Source organism: Eurytemora carolleeae, unplaced genomic scaffold (assembly GCF_000591075.1).
Source record: "Eurytemora carolleeae unplaced genomic scaffold, Eaff_2.0 scaffold357, whole genome shotgun sequence".
NCBI classification, from domain to species: Eukaryota; Metazoa; Arthropoda; class Copepoda; order Calanoida; family Temoridae; genus Eurytemora; species Eurytemora carolleeae.
The window spans coordinates 106,640-132,304 of NW_019396335.1; the positions used below are offsets into that span (position 1 = coordinate 106,640).

The following is a 25,665-nucleotide window of genomic DNA, read 5'->3' on the forward strand; positions in this document are numbered from 1 at the left end:
AAGAATTAAGACACAAACTCAAAATTACCTGAGCTGAAAACTTTAGAATGATGGATATCAAGATTAATGCTTAAACTCCTGGTTTTACTAAACCCGAGATTAGTTTAATATGCATTCGATATCCAAGAAAGAAGTATAAAATTTAACCAATCAGCGTATCATGTTGAGATGTACTCCTTAACTTTTAAAAAATTTTAAAACCGGTTTTTGATTTTTCTCCACTATATCCAAGAAAGAACGGTTTAAGAAGAAAATCAAAAGTGTGTCCATTGGATACTCAGATTAAGTAATCGGGATTAAGTATATCTAATTCTAAAGTTTTTACCTCTGATCTAACAGAATTTAAAATATCTCAGGTTAACGACATGGGTTCCAAAGATAAAGGGATTAGAAAATCAGAGTTTGTGGCGAAGACCCTTTGTCCAGATTCCATTTTATCAATTAACAACAAATTGTTAAAATGTTGTTTAAATGTTGTTAAAATGTTGTTAAAATGTTGTTTAATGTAAAAGAACGAAAACCACATTTTTTAAAGCTCCAAAAGGTAAACCTTGTTTAAAAAAAGTTTTGTCACTATTCAACTTATATAGGAAATCAAGTCCCATGCTTATTGGGACACCCTGTTCAATCTTACTAGTCCCATGTTTATCGGGACACTCTGTGCAATCTTACTAGTTCCATGTTTATTGGGACACCCTGTTCAATCTTACTAGTCCCATGTTTATTGGGACACCCTGTTCAATCTTACTAGTCCCATGTATATCGGGACACCCTGTGCAATCTTACTAGTTCCATGTTTATTGGGACACCCTGTTCAATCTTACTAGTCCCATGTTTATTGGGACACCCTGTGCAATCTTACTAGTCCCATGTTTATTGGGACACCCTGTTCAATCTTACTAGTCCCATGTTTATTGGGACACCCTGTTCAAACTTACTAGTCCCATGTTTATTGGGACACCCTGTTCAAACTTACTCGTCTGCCTCCCAGAACTGTTTAGAGTTGAGTTCCAGGAATTTTGGGAAGTTGAAACACACTGTAAACCCAACTGCAAACCCCAAGTATATTAGAAGTGATCTCTAAATAGAAGAAAAATTAATAGAACAAATTTTTTTAAAAATTCAAATTTCAATAAGTTTATGTTTTCTAGAAGATTTGTTGAACATTGTTAAACATTTGCAACGTACGCAGGACAGTTTATATGATATTTTTTCACAGAGCCAAAAGTTGCGAAAATTAGATTGATTTTGATTTTAAAAAGTATAATTTAAAAAAAATTTTGAAATTACCTTATATACTGTAGCAACAGTTCTTTGGTTGTAGTACTTTTCAATAGACAGGCAGACAAGCAGGTACATAGTTACTGAACATTGTACAGTACTGCAATTATGCAAATAATTACAAAACATTGTACAGCACTTGAATCATGAATATGGTTACTTAACATTGTCTAGTACACCCATGCTAACAGTTTCTGCATTAATACAAAAAGTACTAAACATCCTATATTGTAATGTATTAGAATGTTTGATAATTCANCTCTATCCCTCTCTTTTTAGTAATAATTAAAACTACGGGTTTACTTTAAAATTATAATTTGATAAATATGATTTATAACCATGAACTAGAGATTTTAAAAGGAATATTTCAGATTAAAGATGTCCTAATCAAATGAAATGTTGATAGTTGTCTAATTATATAAAGAAGACCATTTTTTCTAGCCCTGTCCTTGCTCTGTATGTTGCATGCAGCAGTAATTAAGTATATAGACAGACTAATGCAAGGAAAGTTAATTGCGGTCGCATGCTCTGCCCACGTATTGAAACCATTTCTCTCTGGGAGGACTTTGTAAACAAGAATAGATGCATCAGTGTTCGTTTCGTATCCGTGGAGGATAAAAGCATTTAATTTTTATAATTTTGAAAATTCACATAGTAGTTTCCTATGACCAGAATATTTCATAGATTATTTTTGTGAAAATTGATTCCATGTCAGGCTGTGACATCCGTCTTGTGTTTACTTTTTCGCCCAAAGACAGTACACTGCAGTACAAAAAATGCGTACACCTCTGAAATAAATTTCCTTGTATTATTACCTTGGACATGCTAATCAAACTATATAGACTTGTGTAGTGTCAGGACCATTGTGATAAGAAATACACAAGTAAAAGCTCTCTTATTCTTAATTAACAATCTATATAAAGATTGTGTGCATATATGCATATATTTGTTTACAAAGAAAGGAATTTAGTTTTTGTCACACACTCTGGTTTTCTAATCCCTATATGTTTGTAGTCGTAAACCTTTGCTATTTCAAACTATCAATTTGGTTAATTAAAATTATCCAAGTTTAAAATATCAAAGGTTGACACCAATAGGTGGCAAATACTTAATTCCTTTGTTTTAATAATAATCATTTTGTACTTTTTTTGCTTAAGTTTTTAATAATTCTTTTATATTTAGTTAATCATAAATAATTGGTTTCTAGAATTTTTAGAATAATAATTAGATATTTATCATCAACAAGATTTTCTGGTTTTCCATGATATGGAGCTACAGGTTTGGCCACAATAGATGATGAGACTTTAATCTTGTGATCTGAAAATCTTTCAATACAATGATTTAAGAGTGATATTTTGTCCCCATTTCTAACACTGAGTGTTAGAAATGGGCACAAATTGAAAGACTGGGTTTTTGGGATCCCGGCCCATATCCAGAGTAAAAGTCGATTGTAAAAACTATAACCAACAATTTATTAAACATAACGAGGACAACAATTCCTAATTTGAAACTTTTTATTTAGATGAAAATTATAAAAGGAGCCCTTTTTTATATTAAATCTCTTGACCGTTTTTAAGAAAATGGTAGGTTTTCCATTTTTCGAACATATCCTGAAAATCATTCAATACTTTGATTTAAGAGTGTTATTTAGTGGTTGGCCTTTTTATTGCAAAATATACGAGCGGCATAGAAAAAATCACGTACATACAGTGAGAACCAGAAATATGTGCAACACACTCTGGGCCGTAGTAAATTTGAATTTGAACAGGACCTGCCCAGTTTGTACCGGCCTGACAGATAACAGCGTGTACTGACCCGATCCTGGTACAGTACGTCGCTCTAACCAGACTAACATACGGCAGGGGTCAATTTTCTTGGCATAGTCCCGTCGGAGGGCTAACCGTGACAACTCCCATGGCGCGTTCAGACTTTTTACAATACCCGGCCTAGGCCTAGGCCTATTTGACCGACCCCGCTGGCTTAGTCCACCGTGAATAGGATTAGAAAAACATGACATTCAAGACATCGGAAGAGTTTTCTAAATGCTGTCTTGAAGATTTTTGCTGGGGTTTGCCGCTGAGACATATAATATGAAGGATTTTATTTCTAAATTAGCGCCCAAATATATGAAAATGTTCGATAATACAGGGTGTCCCACCGTCCCACGAAACAGTTGATAAATAGTTTTGAATGTCCTCTTCCATAACCTGTGTTAGATATTAAAGGTTGTTTGCAGTTTATTTTGTTTAAAAAATATATTGCTCAAATTTATTTTACTTTGAAGTTAATTTTACTATAATATGACTCCTAAAGAATATTTTTATTATTTTCTTTGGTATTAAACAACTTAAAAAATTATGGAAGAAGACATTCTAAAATATTTAACGATATTTTAAAAATTTTCATTCCCGATAGAAACTTTGACATTCAACACAGAAATTTTGATCATGCTTTACACAATACAAATATCCCTATGAATTATATGAATTCGTCCGATGTAAAATAGTCTGTGCAGTGTGCACGCTACAAAATCGCCTTGTTCTCTGTTCCTTGGACTATTTAAAATCTTAACTTGAGCTCACAGTGTACTGGTTCAATTAAAAGGACTAATAAATTTCGTACAGACGTCTCCGAAGTCTCATTATTTTTAGGTTACCCTGTGTAAAACAGTCGCCATACTGAAATATGCTTTTGTGGTCCTAATTAGTTAAGGTAATTTCTACTAATTGATAAAAAAGCTATATTGTATTTGTAGTCGTCTTTGGTTGTAACGTTTGGTCTCATATAGTTGATTTACTAAGTTATTAACAATATTTTGATAAAATCTAGTCGCCATATTGAATTATAAGGTCCTCTTTGTTTTACATTTGAAACCCAATTAGGTAATTTACACGTTTGGGTGGAATCCAGTCACTAAAGTGTTATGTTTGGTAGTTTTTGGTTTTATGCTTGGAATGATGGAGTTAATTTACTAAGTTATCTACAACCAACTCTATATTATTACTAAATTAACTTGCACAGAATTTATACTTGAAATTTGTTTAATTTGATTACATAAAAAGTACATTAATTTATAACTTTTTTGTGTATGAAATGAACTTTACTAATACTACAGGGTGTCCCACATCATATTAGACCGAGAACGGGTCTAAATTACGATTTTCGGGACTAATTAGAAAATTTCATTAGAATGAATCATTTTGAAAAATAACATAAGTCTTATACAAGAATTTTCTTGTGGAAAATGAAAAGTTTTTCGAGTATTAAGGGTTTATTTTGGTGTTAAAGATTGAAGATAATCTAATATGATATGGGACGCTCTGTAGCTAACAAAAATAAAAATAATAATAATAATACTTTACTATAACTAGTCACCATATTTAATTATAAGATAGTCTCTGTGTTTACCTCCGAGACACGTGGAGTTGATGGCTAAGAGGATATGCAGGTACTGGTTGTGCACTTCCATTGCAAAGTCTCGGCTATTCATTGATAAGTATTTTTGTCAAATTATTTGGAATATTTTCCTCGTTTTTTTATACAAGCTGTAGCCAAAATAACACAGAATATTTTATTTTTGTGAGGTTAGGTCTTCTCTTGTCATATGGAGTAATATCGGACAAATAAATTTAATGATTTTTAAATGGAAATAAAACTTGCAACTCACGGGCAGCCGTAGTACATTTGAATTTCCGTTCCGGGTCAATCTTTGTACTGTATCGCCCGGACATTGGGTGAATAACGATGATACATAATAGGACTAGCCGGTGCAACAAGGTTGACGCGGTCAGATTTTAGGTTGAATTTACTTTTACTAAAGGGTCAGAGGTGCGTGAACTAGCTTTGCATTTTCTGAACAGATGCAAAATATAAAATGTGTTTAAAAAAGGAATCTTCTTCGGCCAATTTCTTGTTTATTATTTTAACTTTTATACTCAAGTTTTACAGTCATTATCACAAATTGTTTTTTTCTCTCTTTTAAAATTGGATTTCTGATGAACTTGTTATTCTTATTAATATTCTGTTGTGTTCTTAGAAGAAAATATATCAAATATTTTCTATATAGACAATAATCATAAAGTTAATAATCCAATATATATATTACAGATACATATCTTCTAACAATACTTCATTTTCCAAAAAGATTAAAAAGATAAAAATTGTATTAACAACAGTGTATGTAATATATTCAAAATCTATGAAGTATATATATATGTGTAGATATTTGTAGTAAACCATAGAGGGTGGACGTGGTGGGGGTCAAAATTACCTCCAGCATCCCCCAGCCAAAAGGGTCAATGAGAAAGTAAAACTAAGAAAGTAAAGCTGAGAAATTAAAAATGAGAAAGTAAAAATGAGAAAGTAAAAAATGAGAAAGTAAAATGAAAAAGTAAAAATGAGAAAGCAAAAATAAGAAAGTAAAAATGAGAAAGTAAAAATGAGAAAGTAAAAATAAGATTAAAACTAAGAAAGTAAAAATGAGAAAGCAAAAATGAGAAAGTAAAAATAAGATTAAAACTAAGAAAGTAAAAATGAGAAAGCAATAATGAGAGAGTAAAAATGAGAAAGTAAAAATAAGATTAAAACTAAGAAAGTAAAAATGAGAAAGCAAAAATGAGAAAGCAATAATGAGAAAGTAAAAATGAGAAAGTAAAAATGAGAAAGTAAAAATAAGAGTAAAACTAAGAAAGTAAAAATGAGAAAGTAAAAATGAGAAAGTATACCAACTTCACACTTTGAACTAAATAAGGGGAGATGCATTCGGTTTCTTCCATTTGAATTTAATCGCATTTTGGTCTAAATTCAACTATCTTAAACTTTTATACATATTTTTAAAACTTGTTCATTTAAAACGCTTATACCGATAAATATGCTAAAGAAAAAGCGAAATATCTATGTTTAATTTATGTCAAATCGTGATCAAAAGTCACAACTTGCTGGGATAAGGACAGAATTGTTAAATCCCCGTACGTGCCTTACTTGAAGTTAATAGGGTTAAGGTAAATATTTTAAAACTATTAAAATTAAAATTTAAAAAAGAAAAGTTAAAACTTCTAAATAAATATTATTCCTGATGAAAGGTAGGCAGAAGCAAAGGAAGAAAAACGCCTGAAATAAAAAAGCAAATATATATATATTATATACAGGGTGAGTCAAAAAACCCGGGATTATCAAACTGTTATGACTTCGAAAATGCAAATACATTTTTTGTTATATTTCATTAAATTTTTGATAAATTTTTATGAAAATTTGGAAAACAATTTAATAAACATTTTCCAAACAATCTTTCAAAAAACTTCATTTGTCAAAAAAAAAATAGTTTTGCGGATTTTTTTTTCTTTGTTCCAAAAATATTTTTTAATTTGTTATCACATTTTATTTTATTTATGACCAAAATCCGAAAATTTTGTCACAAAAATTGATAATCCCTGTTTTTTTTTCTTACCCTGTATATATCTATATATATATACTTCACTTGTAGAATACCAAGGATTTCAAGAGTTCTCGATACTCCAAGTGGAGAAAGATATAGTATTTTCAACTTTGTTTAGTTTAAACATACATTTTAGATGTTTAAACATATATTTTTTTTCCAGGACAAATTTTTGTCTTGTAAAATGTTTATTTAAACTGAAAAAAGTTGAAAATACTATTTATATATATATATATACAGGATGTCCCAATAAACATGGGAATGGAGTGACGATTTTGATATTTTTTTTTGTTAATGATTAATTGATTAACAGTTTAACACAGCACTTCGCAGGCAACAAAAAATTCATAAAATGTCGTTTTCTAAACCTAATGAAAAAATGGAATTCTGCAGATATTTAGTTTTTTATTTAAATAATTATTTATGTGGAGCTCTTTTAAACTGTTAACGCATATTTCATGCTACTTATTTATTTTCACAATTACTGAGATTTCAGTATAAAACATACAAAAACCCATTGAAAAATTGTCAAGATGACATTTTATAACTTCTTTTGATGTCTCCGAAGATCTGGGTTAAGTTTTAGTACGCAGTAATGCCATACATAGGAAAATTGTAATATAGATGGTTCGTCGGCTGGAGAAGAGCTCGAAATTTGTTTGTTTATGTTTTGATTGCTAATTGCTGTCCTTAAGCTTTCGGATTCAAGCTGCATCATATTATCCACAGAGTTGAGTTCAGAAAACCGGTTTAATATTCTATGTATATATATATCAACATTGAGTCAGAGCTTTAGTCTCGACTAAAACCAACCAAGGTCGGTTTTATTTTCATTGGGTCTAAATCCTTAAGTCGAGTCGAAGATCTTGCAACTGGCAATCACGTGACGCAAGCTGTCGTCAGAGTTGGGTCGAAGATTGGGTATTAAAGTCAGGTTTAAGGAATTACGGCTCGAGCCGAAGATCTGAATTAGGTCTGTTCAGCATTGAATACAGTTTGCCTCAAATTTTGATCGGGAACGTGGGAAACCAAGGGAATGTTCTTTTTTATTCTTGATTTTGTATATTGACTTTTATTGAGAAAGTCTAGTTTTCAGGCAAAGCTGGGTTTCAAATACAGTATACATATATTTAAAAATGACGGAATCAAAAATATCTCAAATTTTATGTTTAAAAAAATACTAAAGAAGATATTTAATATCAACGGAAAGATTTTTAATGGAATAAAATTTTAAAAAAAATGAAATTTACAAATTTAAAAATTTACATATTTACAAATTTACATACCAGAACCAGAGAATCCACGGTGGCCAAACATCTAAATAAACAAAAATATTTTTTTCAAATATCTAAAATCTGCTTTATTCCTGAAAGGTGTCTCTTGCGCTCTTGTTAAACAAATATGCACTGTAAAAACGTCTCATAGGTCTCATGATGATTACTAAAAAATGTCTCCACAATATACTACATTCTCAGTTCAACTACCATACATTGCCGGGAAAAAAAATATTCAATTTTTTAAACCTTTATGTTGACAATTGTGGATTGGCCAGTATTACGATTGCCCCATAGCTGTAATCTCAAGTAAGGAATTGAGTCTTTGCCACAAACTCTTTATTTATAATCCCTTTATCTTTGGAACCCAATGTCGTACATCTTTGATATTTCAAACTTATATTAATTTATCTAACAGAATTCATAGTTTGAAATATCTAAGGTTTACGAGATTGGAATCCAAAGATATAGGGTTTAGAAAAGCAGAGTTTGTGGCAAAGACTCAATTCCTTTCCATTTAAAAAAGGCATGCCTGATTCACAACGGTACCATTTAAACCTATATCTGAGCAACAATGAGGAAAAATTGCTTATATCGAGGATGCATAAATCCACATTTAACTTTTACGGAGAAACCACAATAAAAAATCATAAATTTTTTGGGAGACAGACAAGAATATCTTCGTCATTTATCATGGAAGAAAATTTATAGGGTACCATTGAGATTTGGGCAAAATATTTTAAACTTTTCAATATTTCAATAATATTAACCTGAGGAGTAAAGTGTATGTTTTATTGATAACTGGTTGAAGAAGACACACTAGAGATCGTAGATTTACTGAAAAATATCATGATAAACCCTTTTTTATCTCTCTATGTAATAAAGCTCTTTAAGATTTTTTTTCAAAATTCGATTTTTTAAAATTCCACAGGCAATGCCAGGCACTTCAGCTATAGAAATCTATATATCTTGCTTGTCTATCTGTATCCAATAATTACGACAAAACGGCTGAACCAATCGTGTCCAAATTTTGTTTTGCAATTCACATTACCCCAGTTCCCAGAGAAGATTTTTGGCTTGTCAAAAGTGGAAATTTTGTCCTCAAAAAGAGTCGTCAATTCTTAATTTTCAATATGCATCAATTAAAACCAAAAATCCGCAATATTTTTTGGTTTATTGCAAAGAACTATAAAAAATGGTTACTGCATGGAAAAGCAATAAAATAGTTAATCCAACCCTATTAGAAAATATTACGAAAGAAAAGTTTCGATTTTTCCACATTTTGTTAAAACACTAACAATTAGTCAAGAAACTCTGTGAAATTTTATTGTTTAAAATCTAAGAAAAAAATGTACGTCTAATTGTTAAAAAATGACGAACGATTTAAACATTAATATATAGATATTCAGAAGCCAAAACTTTAGTGAGAAATGATCTCGATTTCCACTGTGAGCAATTTAAAAATTAAAGGAATTGAGTCTTTGCCACATAACTAAAATTTTCTAATCCCATATTTTTTCAACATGATGGTGTAGACCTTTGATATTTCATAATTAGATAATTTGATCCATCAGAATTTATAGTTTGAAATATCTAAGGTCTACGACATTGGGTTGCTTAGATATAGGGTTTATAAAATCAAAGATTGTAACAAAATTATAGATCCCAAGATATACACTAAAATTTCATCTTGAGATCTAGGATACAGAAATGAAAAATACAGTTCCAACTTATTGATCTCCATTTTTATTAAATCAATTGTAAGATTAAATGAAGAAGAGAGGAGAAAGCAAGGATTAAAATAAAATAGGATTACTGGAGAGAAATTGAAGATAATAGGATGGAGAAAGCAGTTAAAAAGAATTATCAAAAAAAATGGAATTGTAAAAAAAAAATTTCAAGGCTTCTTTAATAAAAATGAACTATACATTTAAGAGGATTAAATTGTGATTTAATTCGAAAATTGAATTAAGATTTACCTTTGAGGCTTTTTCAAATTAAAAGATCAATTTAGTAGTATTTAGATTAAATTGCTTGAAAAATTAGTAGAAAAAAATACTTTAAATAATTTTATAAAACACTTTTGAGGATTACCTTTCAGGGTTACTTTAAGGATTACTTAAAGAATTGATTATGAGAATTTCATTTAGAGAAGGATTACCTTTAAGGATTGCCTTTAAGGATTACCTTTAAGGATTACCTTTAAGGATTATAATTTAAGGATTACCTTTAAGGATTAACTTTGAGGATTACATTTATGGATTAACTTTGAGGATTAGGTTTAAGGATTACCTTAAAGGATTAACTTTAAGGAATTGAGGGGAAAAGACTAAATTTATTTAGATATAAAATATAGAAATAAAGATTAACTTTATGGTTATAAGATCAACCTGCAATTCCCAGTCCAACTATTATAGTGTGAACCACAGCAACTATAAAGAAACTGTACATTTCTTCCAATCTAAATAAATAAACAAATTTACTATAATTTCTAAGTACGAGGTAAAAATGCGTACATTATTACCAAAAATTTTTTGTCATATTAAGAAGACTTCGGAGTCGGACGAAGAAGGAATGAAAGCAACTCAAAATAGGAATAGGTACAATGTAGGAATAGGTACAATGTAGGAATAGGTACAATGTAGGAATAGGAACAATGTAGGAATAGGTACAATTACAAAGTAAGAATAGGTACAGAGTAGGAAAAGGTACAAAGTAGGAATAGGAGGAAAGTAGACATAGGAACACAGCAGTAATAGGTAGAAAGTAGGAATTGGTTAAAAATAGGATCAATGAATAAAGAAGTAACATGAACATAAGTAGGCAATGGAACATAATAAAAACCATTGCAAAGAAGTACTAAGTAGGGAAAAGCACATAATAGACTTAAAGAGAGTGACCGGCTTTGTAAGGTAGTTGAACTGAGTATGCAGTGTTGTGGAAAACTTCTTTCGGATTCATTTGAGACATGTTAATCTTTTTAAAGATCTGTAAATCCTGAGTTTGAGCGCAAATTCGACGTTTAAAACTCCTACTTTGGGGGTGGATACGTCTCCAGAATTAGTTTTTTTTAAATTATTAAATAACGACAACGAAAAATAAAGTAAAAATTATACAGTAATCTTATTAGATAGTTAAGAACATATTTCTCAAAAGAAATTTGTCAATAAATCAATGCTAAAATCGATTATTCCGTTTTCATTATTAAATTGAATTTCTTTGTTTCTTTGAATTTATTCGCAGATTCCTTCAAATTCTTCAAATTAAAAAAATCTGCGAAAATCTTTGTGAATAATAAGAAACCAGAATAAGGAGAAAATAGAGACTAATAATTGAACAAGATTACTTATTTTCGATGATAATACTAATTTTTATTTTCTCAACCTGTTCCTATAACATGACGTCTGTAGTTTATTGTAGAACTTTTTTACATTTTATGTCGTCGTTATTTAATAATTTTAAAAAACTAATTCAGAAAACGTATCCACCCCCAAAGTAGGAGTTTTGACATCGAATTTGCGCTCAAACTCAGGATTTACAGATCTTTAAAAAGTTTAATATGTCTCAATCTCAAATGAATCCGAAAGAAGCTTTCCACAACACTGCATACTCAGTTCAACTACCTTACATAACCGGTCACTTCCTTTAAGTAAAAAGTAGGAAAAGGTCCAAAGTAGGAATTAAACAAAATAGGTACATAAGAAAAGAAGGAACATAAACAATCTAAAAGTTTTTAGGACACAAAATATGAACAAAAGAGGGGCATTAACGAAGTAGGAGCATGAACAAAGTAGGAACCTATGAAATAGGAATAGAAACGAATAGGAGAACTGATAAAGTAGGGATTGGATCAAAGTAGGAGTAACGCATTGACTTTAAATTAAGAAAACAACTAACTATTTAATTAATTAATTAATTAGTTAATTAAGTAACTAATTAAAATAAATAATTAGAAAGAAAAACACAAATTCTACATTTACACAAAATATACAACATAGTTCAGTTTGTTTAAACTTTAAGGTAAGAAAGCATATTCGGAAAAGAAAAAAAAAAAAAATTTAAAGTTCTAAAAGAACCAATGCTTTGCATCTAAAGTTGAACACAAAATACAAAAAATGAAAAAAGTCACATGAAAAGTTTTTGTTCCTTATTTCAGTCTTCATAACACCTCAGATTTTCGTGAAGTTTAGTTAGCTATATATAGTGAACTCCTTTAACTACGGTCTCTGGAAGTGACCCCCTACAAGCACGGTTTCTGGAAGCTAGGTTCCTGGAAGTGACCCCTACAAACGTGGTTCCTGGAAGTGACCCCTACAAACGCGGTTCCTGGAAGTGACCCCCTACAAACGCGGTTACTGGAAGCGAACCCCTATAAGCGAGGTTCCTGGAAATGACCCCCTACAATCGCGCTTCCTGGAAGTTACCCCCTACAAAGTCGCTTCCTGGAAGTGACCCCCTACAAACGCGCTTCCTGGAAGCGAACCCCTATAATCGAGGTTCTTGGAAGTGATCCCCTAAAATTAAGGTTCCTGGAAGTGAACCCCTAAAATTAAGGTTCCTGGAAGTGAACCCCTATAGTCGAGGTTCCTGCAGGGAGAGACCCTTAAGAACGGGTTGTTTCTGAAAGTTAGCCCCTATAATCGAGATTCTTGGAAGGGAACCCTAAGAATGGTTCCTGGAAGTTGACCCCTATTTGATTGGTTTTTGAAAGTGAATTTTAAGTGTAGTTCTTGGAAGTAAACTCCCGTTAGCATGATTCCTGGAAGTTTAGTAAACCGTCTAAAATCACATTTCCTAAGTGGAAGTGAATCCCTATGAGTGGGTTACTGCAAAAGAACCTCTGTAAGCGCAGTTCCAGGAAGTGAATTTCTATAATAAGCGCAGTTTCTGGAGTGAATTTATCTTTTTTCTATTTAATAAACGTGGGTGAGATGTGTATGAAAGAGAAAAAGCAAAATATATTTGTTTAAAAGGTCAAATTGTGATCGAAAGTCACAGGCTGCTAGGGCAAGAACCGAACCGTTAAACCAGCGTGGCGCGCACAATTACTAGAAACCAACCCCAGTCACGTCAAACAACCATAAACTACGTGAAAATTTTGAATATTGAATATTTTTAATCCTAACTCCTGTTCATGAAGAGCAATTAAGAAGATCAAAAATGTTTTGAATTTTTAACAGAAAATAAATTTTTCTTACTGGTTCGTTAAATCAAAACTAGAGGTGCTACGAGGTAACAAAATCGTACCAGTGATGTCTTATAAATTTTACTTTTCCCTTCTGTCAAGTTTACAATGCAGAAGTTCAATGCATGAATACATTTATAAAAACAAAAACCATAACATATTGTACACATCTATAGTATCTAAGTATTATTGATTATAAATATCTTTTTTAACAACTCAATCATAATTAAACAGATTATTTAAGCATAAAAAAGACTTTAAGTGTAGTTTCAAGTAACCCTTCATGCAAAGATGGCTTTCCTCGATTCACAACAGTACCCTTGAAACCTTTATCCAAAGAGAATAGAATATATATTAGAGGGGAATTTAAAGAATCTCTCGTTATGAATTTTTCAGTCCCTTTCAGCCTGAAAGGGAGTTCAAAGTGTACAAATCATGTAAATGTTCACAAATTATATGCAATAGAGTACATTAATACAGTATGTTCCCTAGACTATCCATTTCAATTTTGAATTTTTTAAAGCTGTTAAATAAACTTTATAATGAATAAGGTGAATAAAAAACATCATTTGCTTTATAATTATAACGGAAGATCATCGTTTGTAAAGTGAAAAGCATAGAGTCTATGTGAAATGATCATTGGTCAATTATGAAACCAGCCTATTTCATAATTTGGTTTTCTTTTAATATTAATTTTAGATTTTCCAGGGTCCAAAAGGTTATATAGCATAAATATGTGAAGTACACCTGCAGTATGGAAACAGTACAACAAAACGGCCGTGTCACACTTTTTTCCAGTAAATTCCCCTCTAATATATATTCTATTCTCTTTGCCTTTATCTGATCTGTTGTTTAAAAGTGTTTAATTTTCATAGTTTCTCTGTGTTTGCCTGCAAGTAGAAATGCGCGAGTCACTTTTGTAAAGAAACCACCATTGAAAATAATCATTTTTAAAATTGTAAACATTGACATATATTTAAAGATTTGATCAGGCAAAGGTTTCAAGGGTACCGTTGTGAATCGCGCATTGTCATCTTTGCATGGAGGGTCACTTTAACATTAGGCTTACAGTTCCTGTAAACGAGCTGAAGATGAATTTTGCTCTGCAGTTTGGGAATTTTCCATGAAGCATTCTTTTATTTAACTGATATTTGCCCAGTTTGTTGAGTCCATGTGAGCATAAATACTTTCATAAAGTTCAGTCAATTTAAGGCTATTTAAGGTAGTTAAACTGAGTATGCAGTTTTGTGGTAAACATTTTTCGGATTTAATTTGAGACATATTAAACTTTTTAAAGATCTGTAAATCCTGAGTTTGAGCGCAAATTCGACGTTCAAAACTCCTGCTTTGGGGGTGGATACGTTTTCAGAATTAGTTTTGTTTTAATTATTAAATAACAACAACGAAAAATAAAGTAAAAATTATACAGTAATCTAATTAGATGGTAAGGAACATATTTCTCAAAAGAAATTTGTCAATAAATCAATGCTAAAATCGATTATTTCGTTTTCATCATTATATTGAATTTCTTATTTTCTTTGAATTTATTCGCAGATTTCTTCAAATTCTTCAAATGTCGTCTTTTCAATAATAATTCTAGAAAATCTACGGAAAATCTTTGTGAAATGAGAAACCAGAATAATGAGAAAATATAAACTAATAATTGAACAAGATTACTTATTTTCGATGTTAAGATTAATTTCTATTTTCTCAACATGTTCCTATACATTCATACATGAATTCTGTAGTTTACTGCAGAATTTTTTTACATTTTATGTCGTCGTTATTTAATAATTTAAAAGAAACTAATACTGAAAACGTTTACAGATCTTTAAAAAGTTTAATATGTCTCAAATGAATCCAAAAGAAGTTTTCCACAACCTGCATACTCAGTTCTTAACTACCTTACATTGCCGGTCACTCCCCTTAAGGATAAATAACTCTTCTATACTTAACCCGTAAACAGTCCCTTGACATATCTGAGTAAACAGTCCCTTGACATATCTGAGAAAACTTACCAGACGTTCTGCTGCTGTCCCCACCCCACAGAATCCGGTCGAAGAGTGGAACACTTATATTCTCTCTTCTTCTTAGAATCTCTCTCTCTATATCTCTCTTCATCTTTCAACCCCGGACTCACTCTCTCTCTCTCTCTCGTGTGTATTCATCTTTTCTTTTATTTCTCCCGATACATTACCTAGCTTTTCTTCATATTTTCGTAATTTTTTCCATCTCTTTAGCTCGTCTTTAAACAAATCCCAACCTTATTCTCTAGCACTAGAACTACATCATTTTCTTCTCAAACTATTTCGCCAAAAACTCTGGCATTATCAGGAGTTCGTCCTTTAATATTACTGATATGAGCAAAAAATTAAAAATATTATATAAAAGAATCTTTTTTTAGACAATGAATCTATAAAATAAATAATAAAAGCATTTAACTCGAATAAACAAAGAAAAGAACGAAAATAAAAAAAAACTTTTTATGTAACCTTTACAATAAGGAATTTTTCAAAATGAATATTGTCAAAACAAATATAACTTAAAAGAAAAATTAGAAAATCGTACCTTACTCTTTTGAAGAGTATTGAATAACTGGAAAAGGATTGACTAGTCTTTCCATCTCTTACATGTTAATCTCAGATTTTACCATCTGTCTGTTAGTAGATATATGTATACTGTATACAGAGTACAACTTACTCTAGCAGCCAACAGTCGGTCCGATACCTCAAATAAATAAGAGATTTTAGTGCTATACTTTTATATAAAGTTATTAAGACTCATTATATTTTATCTTTATTACTCTTTTTTTGTGTTCATATATATATATTATTCATCATTTCTATTTGTCTAAAGCAAAGTTACATTAAACGATATAAAAGTTTATAAACTAATACTCTTTTCTCTGGATATCGCATTTTATAATTGACATTAGCATGAGTATAGTAAAGTTTAGTTATTCTGAGGTGGTTTTCAGAAATGGAGTTTCTCTTTCATAGTCTAGTGTTTTTCGTTTTCTTAAAATGTGATATGATGACAGTACTGCAAGGCTTGATAGATTTTCGTACATTGCTTTGAAACTAACACTGGGTTTGCAGAACTAATATAGCTATATGCCAAACTTCTAAACTCAGTCATTTCTCTCTACCTCTCTATCTCTTCAGTGTTCAATAATCTTTTCCACGAAATAAGAGCCTTACTTTTTCTCATTAATCTTGAAATTATTGGATTTTCTCTCTCCCTAGCTCTCTCCCTATGAATGGAATACTCTGAACATAAGATTGTTAACCCACGTCAAACTAAAGTAAAATGTTGTAAGATTGAAATTGTATATGTTTTTGGCTAGTTTTTAACCCACGTCAAACTGAAGTAAAATGTTGCAGGATTGAAATTGTACATGTTTTTAGTTAGTTTTTAACCCACGTCAAACTAAAGTAAAATGTTGTAAGATTGAAATTGTATTTTTTGTTATCAAAACTTTTCTTATTGATCAGGTCTTTAGAACAAAAATGTTCTGAATTTAAAATATTTAACCGAATAAATTTGCTTTTCTTACAACTAGAAGAAGCAACGGAGTCACAAAGTCAGAACAGTAATAGCAATTAAATTTGTTCTTTTCTTGTTTAGTTTGCATTGAAACGTTCAAGGCTTAAAGTTTGAATAGACTGTATTTAAAACCCTCCATTTAAATTTGTCCAATTCACAACGGTACCCTTAAAGGCTTTGTCAGATCAAGAATGTATGAAATATTCATTATCTCATGATTGAAATTTGGAAACAACTAATTTTTGTTATTCTAGATAGACAATTTTTTTTATTTTTTCAATCCAATTAAGAATGAAAAAAACGTTAACATGCAATGTAATCGGGTGTAATATATTTAATTAACAAATTTTTATTTTGCTGGAAAAGGAAGTTGTTGATAAAAGCTGAAAATGTCTTCTATTTCCATATCATCATTTGATGAATCGTTTCTTCATGAATTTTATCCATATCTTGGCCGCCATTGTTTCCCTTCCAACCTTGCTGGTCGTCTTTTCTTCCTGCGTCGTCTTTGTTTTTCTCCAAAGCATCATCTCCTTTATGAGTGTGTGTATAGGCAAATGCGCTTCCAACTATAGCAGAAGTCGCCTTTAGTCCGGTCTAAAATAATATAGTTAATGGAACTGCTAACGTAATCTTGAATGACCACGCATTAATAAGATACATGTCTGATTCACAATGCTGTACCCTTTTCCCCGTAAATTAAGCAACAATGAGGCAAATATCGAAGTTTGTATACCTGGATATGCTAAAATTTGTCTAATTTGTTTCGAAATCTCGGCCGTATAAATCGAAAGTTACCACAAATTGAACTACAATTCAAAATAATAAATTTTACAAAAATAATACATGTTATCCTCATCAGTTTTGCAAAGAAAACGGTTTAAATAGAACTAATATACGGACAAGAAAATTATTTCTGTGGAGGATCACTTAAAATTCTATGGACAGTCCCTTAAAGGATAAAAAAATTCAATTCCTTCAAGTGCATAATTTAATGCAATCCATGCCATTTAGGTGCATACAGAAACCCCTAAATAAGCCATACGTCGAAATAATTCATCAAATGTCGTATTCTTCACTTTCTGACAATGGAATGTTGCAGATATTTAGTTAATGATTATATGGAGCTCTTTAAAAATGTTCACGCATATTCATAGCTATTTATTTATTTTCGCAAATACTGAGATTTACGTAAAATAGTAAAAACCCCATTGAAAAATTGTCGAGGCGACATTTGATAAATTCTTTCGAATAAGTTTACTCCTCTAAATTAGGTCACCGACCCCCCCCCCCTTCCTTGCACCTTATTTTTGTTTCGTTTTTAAGCATTCAATTTTTTTTACTTTCTTTCGTAATTGTTTGATTTTAATCCATTGTGCAACATCTCTGCCTTTCTATAAAATGTTGGTCAAATGATTTATCAAAAATGCCTGAGTAAAACATTAAATAATGTAATAAAATAAACTTTAAAAGAGCACAATTTTGAATCAACTACATTTGCTTTTTAAAACAGTTTTTATTCGATTGTAGTTAATGACTTGCGCATGGCCCTCTTTAATCGGTGATTTACTTAAAATAACAAGGAGAGTCCAATTTAATATTTAAAAACTAAAAAACTATGCCCAATGCACATCTCTATCTAGAGTAAAACATGCATCACCTTGGCAACAAACAAAATCCAGTTTAACATTAAAACCATTCAGGGACTATAAGCGTAATTTTAAGTGTCCACCTTTGCCAAGATGGCAATGCCTGAATTACAAAAACGGTGCCTTAAAACCAATTAATCTGATCAAAAATGTGGAAGATGCCGTCGGCTTTCTGACTCGATAACTGTTTTTTTTCTGCGAGTTTCTCCATTGCTTCTTACCAACAAAAAATGCATTGCGCAAGCAACTTTAGCAAAGAACCCGCAAATGAAAATAAACAATCAAAATCAAAACAAAAACATTGATATCTATTTATACTTGATCAGACAAAGCTTTCTGTAAAACAACTAACTCTATGCTTACCTTCAAGTAGTACGGCATTTTCGTATAAAGCAATAGGTACAGCTGTAACCTTGAATAAGCATAGCGTCATAATCTTACAGGGTGTCTAACAATACAATGAGAGACGAATTTACAGCTATACCAAAGGAAGTAGAACAAGGACAAAGTAGAAAATATGATGAAAAGGGCAAAGGAAGTAGAAAATATGATGTTGGATCATGGATGTTATGATTTTAGAAATGCAAGGTTTAAAAGATTTGATTGAAAAAAAGCAAACTGTTGTATGACACCATTCAACTATTAAAGACGAGCATTTTATCGTATTTGTAATTTTTATTTTGGTGAAACATCCTGTATTTTTAAACTCTTCAAATACATAATATTTTTATTTTAATAATCTTCTGAAATTTGATCAAATCTATTCAATAAATGAAATCATAAAATCTTTGCAATTCTTTGAAATTGATTGAAAAATATTCCTAATTCAAATTCTATAAAAACTGAAAATAAAACTTTTGCTTGTTCAAACTCAACTAATTTCTTCATGTAAAAAACTTATAATAGTCGAGTTTTAAGAGAGTTTTGAAGAATCTAGATATAACTGGTATACAGATGGTATTCAGGGAATCCCACTAAACACAAGTGCAATGACAAACAAAAGTCGTCATTTTCTACCTTTATTGCAAATTTAATGAGCCTACAAAGACGACTCATTTTTAAATTACCAATAAAAAAACAAAATAAATAATATGTGCACAGTTTGTACCGCCAGCCATGACCATCGTGATAAGATTTAAAGATTTTTAAAAGGCTATGTCATGACTATTTGTGGGACATACAAAGGTTGACTTTAGAACTTCCCAAGTTTAGTCTATACGTTTACTTTGTATGTTGAAAAATGACAAAGATATCATGAATATTCAGTTTGTATCTTTAAATGCATTACACCAACTGTGACTTTGTTCTCCATGTTATTAAAAACTAGAAAAATAAAATTATCTTACTGTATATTTTGATGCGGGAAAGTCCAGCTGTCTTTGTGTAGTTCACAGAGGTCATAGAAAGTGTGTAGGAGTGAAAAGTTAATATCTGTCTGCCCCTAGAGTCAGACTGTAACTGAGCAGTCTGCAGTGAGCAGTGACTTGAGCAGCCGGTTGGTTTACTTGCCAGAAATCAGCTGATTATCATAACAGTGACCACCTTATCACGTGACAATCTGCCCAGTTTGCTGTTGAACTGAAATAGGAAGCATTATCCGCACCTTGTCACTTTTTTGCCCCCCCCCCCCTCCAACCCATCTGTCCCCCCCTTGAACAGTTACCAAGCGAAGTAAAAAATGTTAAAGTAATGAATACAAAAAACTGTATGGCATTTGTTGTGGCTTTAAATTTGTTTATAATATATTATGCATGGCCTAAAAAATTTGAATCTTCTTATCTTTTTTCTAGAAGATCAGATTTTCCTTAAACTGTGGAATGAAAATATGACCTAATTATTTTAGTTCCATAACTATATGTAATACAGCACACACAGTATACATTCAATAATACAGGGTGTCCCAATAAACATGGGAATTCAGTGACGAATTACAGCTTTTTTAGTAGGTATCACTATACAAATTAAAGAGACGATATCTAATTCGTCACTGAATTCCCATGTTTTTTGGGACACCCTGTACAATTTAGACAGCTCGAGATGTTTCCGATTAGGAACAAACATCGCGATTTTAAAGGGACTGTAAACGTAATTTCTAGTTACCGACCATTCAGAGATTACAATGCCCGATTTACGACGGTACACTTAAAAGCTTTATCTGATTAAGTAGCATAACGATGCAAAAACGAACGCTTTGTAACGATCTTTTTAGGATTGTTTTTTCACTTCCTATTTCTAGATAGAAAATATTCCAAAGTTTAATAAGACAGTTATGAAATATTTTTCTTTAAAGTATCCAAAACCATTAAAAACACTACCCCCTCCCACTTCCCTATCCATTTCCCCAAACATGTCCAAGAATGTATAAAAGAATGAGAAGAAAATTGATTTAAGAACAATATGCAAAAAGTGGAAAGTTGAAAAAGAATTGGAAATGGGAAATAGATAAAGTTTATAAAATTGAAGTAAGTTTTAAAAATATGGTAAATAAAGGAGGAAGGAGAAAGTAATAACAGAATGGAAAATGGAAAAAGGAAAGAAAAGAATAAGAAACGCGGAGGAAAGAGGATGAGGAGAATGGAGAGAGATAAAGAAGGAGAAAATAAATAATAGAAAAATGGGAATAGAAGAAGATTTTCTAAAAAAATTTCTTGGAAAATGAAACCTTAAAATTAACACTATTTTGACTTAAATCCGGAGTTCTTAAATATTCTGGTTATATCTTGATAAAACTGGAAGAAACTGGATACCTTGATCTGGTTATCTCTTGAATCATGGATGCAAATATGCATTTTTGCACTCTTGTCTTGTTAAATAAAATGCAGCAGATGTTGCATTTTATAGTGCAGAATCAGCTATTGAAGAGTTGCATTAAAGCATAAAAAACATTGATTGCAATCCTAACCATTAGGCTTTTTCTTAAGAAAAGTTCTATGTTGTGATTTCAACTTTGTAATTACATCTTTAATTAGATTCTATAGGTTATTGGAAATCCTGAATCTGGGAGTTTATTTCACAAGAGTTTAAATGGTGTATAAAAATAAATGTTTTTACATTCATTAGAAAATATTTAGATATCTTTTTTTTCAAATTATATTCATTGGAAATTCCAAAAATGTTGACAAAGACCTGATATTAAAAATTATGTTTGGGATTTTGTTTTCCGTTTTGTTTACAGTGGATTTACATCAAGTTTAAAAAACATATTTTTTGGAGAATATTTCTTTAATCTCTGATCCTCCAAAAACATTTCCAGGACTGAATTTAATGAATAATGAAGTTCCTATACTGATTCAAAGTTTCAAATATTGGGAAGAAGTCAGATGTGTTCAAAATAATAAAAATAAAATTATGCAAAATTTTAACCCTGACCGGCACTAGATGGCAAAAACGAAGTAAAAAATTATGCAAAACAAACGTATTCTAACGATCATTCCAGACTCGATTTCCTTATTTAGGATAAAAATGACGCAAGGTTTAATAAAGGCAAATTTGAAATGTTGGAAGTATTATTAAAAGTTTTTAAAAAAAGATTAACAACACTAGAGAGGTCTAGGAAGTTCATTAACAACACTAGAGAGGTCTAGGTAGTTCATTAACACCACTAGAGAGGTCTAGGTAGTTCAGTTAACAACACTATAGAGGTCTAGGTACTTTAGTTAACAAAACTAGAGAGGTCTAGGTAGTTCAGTTAACAACACTAGAGAGGTCTAGGTAGTTTAGTTAACAACACTAGAGAGGTCTAGGTAGTTTAGTTAACAACACTAGAGAGTTCTAGGTAGTTCATTAACAACACTAGAGAGGTCTAGGTAGTTCAGTTAACAACACTAGAATGGTCTAGGTAGTTCATTAACAACACTAGAGAGGTCTATATAGTTTAGTTAACAACACTAGAGATGTCTAGGTAGTTTATTAACAACACTAGAGAGGTCTAGGTAGTTCATTAACAACACTAGAGAGGTCTAGGTAGTTCATTAACAACACTAGAGAGGTCTAGGTAGTTCAGTTAACAACACTAGAGAGCTCTAGGTAGTTCATTAACAACACTAGAGAGGTCTAGGTAGTTCATTAACAACACTAGAAAGGTCTAGGTAGTTCAGTTAACAACACTAGAGAGGTCTAGGTAGTTCAGTTAACAAAACTAGAGAGGTCTAGGTAGTTCAGTTAACAACACTAAAGAGGTCTAGGTAGTTCAGTTAACAACACTAGAGAGGTCTAGGTAGTTCAGTTAACAACGCCAGAGAGGTCTAGGTAGTTCATTAACAACACTAGAGAGGTCTAGGTAATTTATTTAACAACAGTAGAGAGGTCTAGGTAGTTCCGTTATCAACACTAGAGAGGTCTAGGTAGTTCAATGACCTCTTCAATTAATTTAAATCGCTCTCTGGGAGTTTAATCGATTTAGTCATTTATTGAAATTATAGAATACAAACAAACAAATTATCAAGGAACAGTAGCGTATTCAGGTGGAGGTAGGGATGAGCATAATTTTCAAAAACGATCGGAAAAACTAACTTTTTTTCATCTCTTTCAAAAACGATCGTTATCAAAACGATTGTTTCATTCTCAGATATTTTCTCATTGTTAACGAAAAGAAATAAACGTTTTTCAAAAAAGTCAAAGCTGTCCATCCCTAGGTGGAGGGAGGGGGCACCTATATACTCCCTTGGGACTTCAGTTTGTTAAACTGCCATGGGGGAAATATTTTATTCTCTTTTAGAGCAAAATACCCCCCCCCCCCCCACCACCACCCCTACTTCAAATCCTGAATACACGCCTGGTAAGAAACTAACAGACAAACAGAAAAGGCAAATAAAAAGATTATCCAATATCTTTACAGTTCACATAAAGTTAAAACTAACTCATCGGAGTGCATCTGGTTTGTGTCAGAATATTTTGATCTATTATTCAAAATTCGAAAAAATAGGCTTTTTATGATTAAATACAGTGAATCCCAGATATATGAATACATAGCAAGAGTTTTTAAAAATGTCGTATTAGATATTTAAGATCAAATGCCGCGGAAAAATGAGTTTAAAATTAATATATCAATTGCATTCATATTTCAGGGCTATTATTAATTTACCTTGAATTAAAAATAAAAAGAAGTTTCTTTAGAATTATCAAAAAACTTATGACGCTCTATGTATTCATGATATCTGGGATTCACTGTATTTAAAATAAAAAAGTATTAAATATCAAAAACGATAAATTTACATTTAACGGGTAAAAAATGGATTAAAAGTGTATGGACTCACTGGATTTTTAATCAGAACCTCTAGTTTACCGTCAGATTATTTATCAGGGGAGTAAGGTTTCATTCTAAATAGAAACGGTAAAACTTTGTGATTCTTTCCTTTCTGGAAACCTAATAAAGTCGGACTTGGGAAAAATTAGATTATGGCTCCTTTTACACAAATTGGAAATGTTCAAAAAAAAACTTTGTTGATTTGTTTTTTTATCTAAAACTTTACATTTATAAAAAAAATCTTCCGAAAAGATACTTAAAATTTCTCAAGAATAGTTTTTCCTCAAATAATCTTTAAACAAAGAATTGTTTAGAAATAAAGTAAGTGTCGGCTGTGTCGCACAATTTCTATAATTTTTGTTTATATTTTACCTTCTAAAATTGCTGAACCATAAACAGTAAAATTCTCAGGATTATATAAAAATATACAATTACTCTTCTATCCTCACAGCTGACCATGAACCTAAGTGTTGAGTTACGTACAAACTGTTCTCTGAAGATCCCCCCCTCCTAAATACATTACATTCAACAAACCAAGTAACTCCAAAGAGGAACTAACAGAACATATAGCGACAAATAATAAGTCATAAAAAAATGTCAACAAATTAAATATTTGTAGTTAATATCCGTACAGTCTAAGTTATACATAATGTTGATTCCTTGGAAGATATTCCATGATCAGAATGTTCAGACTCAATCCTGCCAACCCAAACAGAAACCATCCCACGGGACAGCCCTCTATCGAAACCTCTGCGTAGATAAATATATGACGCAAAAATGACGTCACTAGAGAACCATCATCTGATAATTATTTCAAACAAAGAAGGAGCTATAAAGGTTGCAACCTTATATTGACATTTAAAACTTAAACGAATTGTTTTGTAGGAGAGTTCATCTATATATGCTTTGCTTGTCTGTCTGTCTGTTTGTATCCAATACAAAGGAATTGAGTTTCTTAAAAAAATAGAAATCAAAGGAAAAGGAAAGGTTTAAGGAAAGGAAAAGAAAAGTTACATATATTTATTGTTTACATTATATTTAATATAAACTGGTGGTGGATTGTTAGTATTTTTTGATGATGAACTAACAACTTTGAAATTTCAAAAAGAAAATTTAAAATAGGCTTTATGGGTTGTAAAAAAATATATAGGTTCTACGCAAAACAGGCATTTTTAACCATTTTTTTCATTTGCGCCGATTTTTTACATCCTTTAAGTTTGATTATATCTTTTACTCTTTTTAATCTTTTTAGTCTTTTCTTTGTAAAATCGTCTTTGCTTTCTTCTATTCTTTTGCAAACATAGCATGTGTTAGAATTAAAACAGTTGTTCTGCTAATAAAAAATATAGTGTAGAAACTAAGAACGGACCAAAATAAACAAACTGAGATATATATTGAAGTCTAAGTTTAAGGCATATCAAATATATTTGGTTTGGTTAGTTGAGCTTCCTGACTGGAAGATGATATCTGCGGATCTCAACAGGGGTTCCCCCAGCATCGAGGTGATGAACTTGATGAGGAACTCGATGCTTATTTCGAACTTCTCTTCAACAGTTTCGATGAACTAGGAGAGGAGTAGACTGCTCAGGTGAGAATCAAACTTGCTTCTTCATCCTCGTGGCTCTCTTGAGAGGTATTAGAGAAGTTGGAGTCAATGGAGCCGAAGTCAACGGAGTCAGAGTCAACGGAGATAGAGTCAACGGAGCTGTAGCCAACGTAGGTCTTCCATGTTGGGGAGGTTGTTGAGAGATTAAAGGTTGATCAGAGAAAACAGGTGCTATAACTAGGGTAGGGTAACGTTACAATGTGCCGACGAAACTGACCAACGCAAGAAAAACTCCAGGTGATCAGTTTAAAACGAATGGTCACTTCAACCGTTCAACGGACTATAGTTAACATACGAAATTTTAAAAATACTAACATACAACCCCAGCCCTAGTTGCTAGCCGAACACTGTAAGGGTGTACGCGCGTTTTTGCAAAAGAAAGTGTCAGTGTCCGGGGTATTTAGAAAGAAAAAAATTCCCTAAATGCGGATACTAAAAAATATAA

General features: G+C 31.4%; 1 protein-coding gene and 1 long non-coding RNA gene across 3 annotated transcripts; both read right to left on the minus strand.

The window, feature by feature from the left end:
• Positions 1-970: 970 nt before the first annotated feature.
• On the minus strand, positions 971-15,232 carry LOC111701172 (uncharacterized). The gene is made up of 8 exons (XM_023472340.1): positions 15,193-15,232; positions 10,380-10,450; positions 8,760-8,826; positions 8,002-8,032; positions 6,353-6,390; positions 4,690-4,763; positions 1,291-1,364; positions 971-1,080 (listed from the first exon to the last, which is right to left on the minus strand). Exons 2-8 carry the CDS (start codon positions 10,438-10,440, stop codon positions 973-975), a joined length of 453 nt encoding a protein of 150 aa, XP_023328108.1. The 5' UTR covers positions 10,441-10,450; positions 15,193-15,232; the 3' UTR covers positions 971-972.
• Positions 15,233-16,959: 1,727 nt separating this feature from the next.
• LOC111701166 (uncharacterized) lies at positions 16,960-24,085 on the minus strand. 2 transcript variants are annotated; one of them, XR_002765158.1, is made up of 5 exons: positions 23,987-24,001; positions 23,625-23,688; positions 19,716-19,947; positions 18,733-18,781; positions 16,960-17,317 (listed from the first exon to the last, which is right to left on the minus strand). It is a non-coding gene; the product is annotated as an uncharacterized LOC111701166 (long non-coding RNA). The 2 variants fall into 2 exon arrangements; XR_002765157.1 differs by lacking the exon at positions 23,625-23,688 and having other exon boundaries at positions 23,987-24,085.
• Between the last annotated feature and the right edge of the window lie 1,580 nt (positions 24,086-25,665).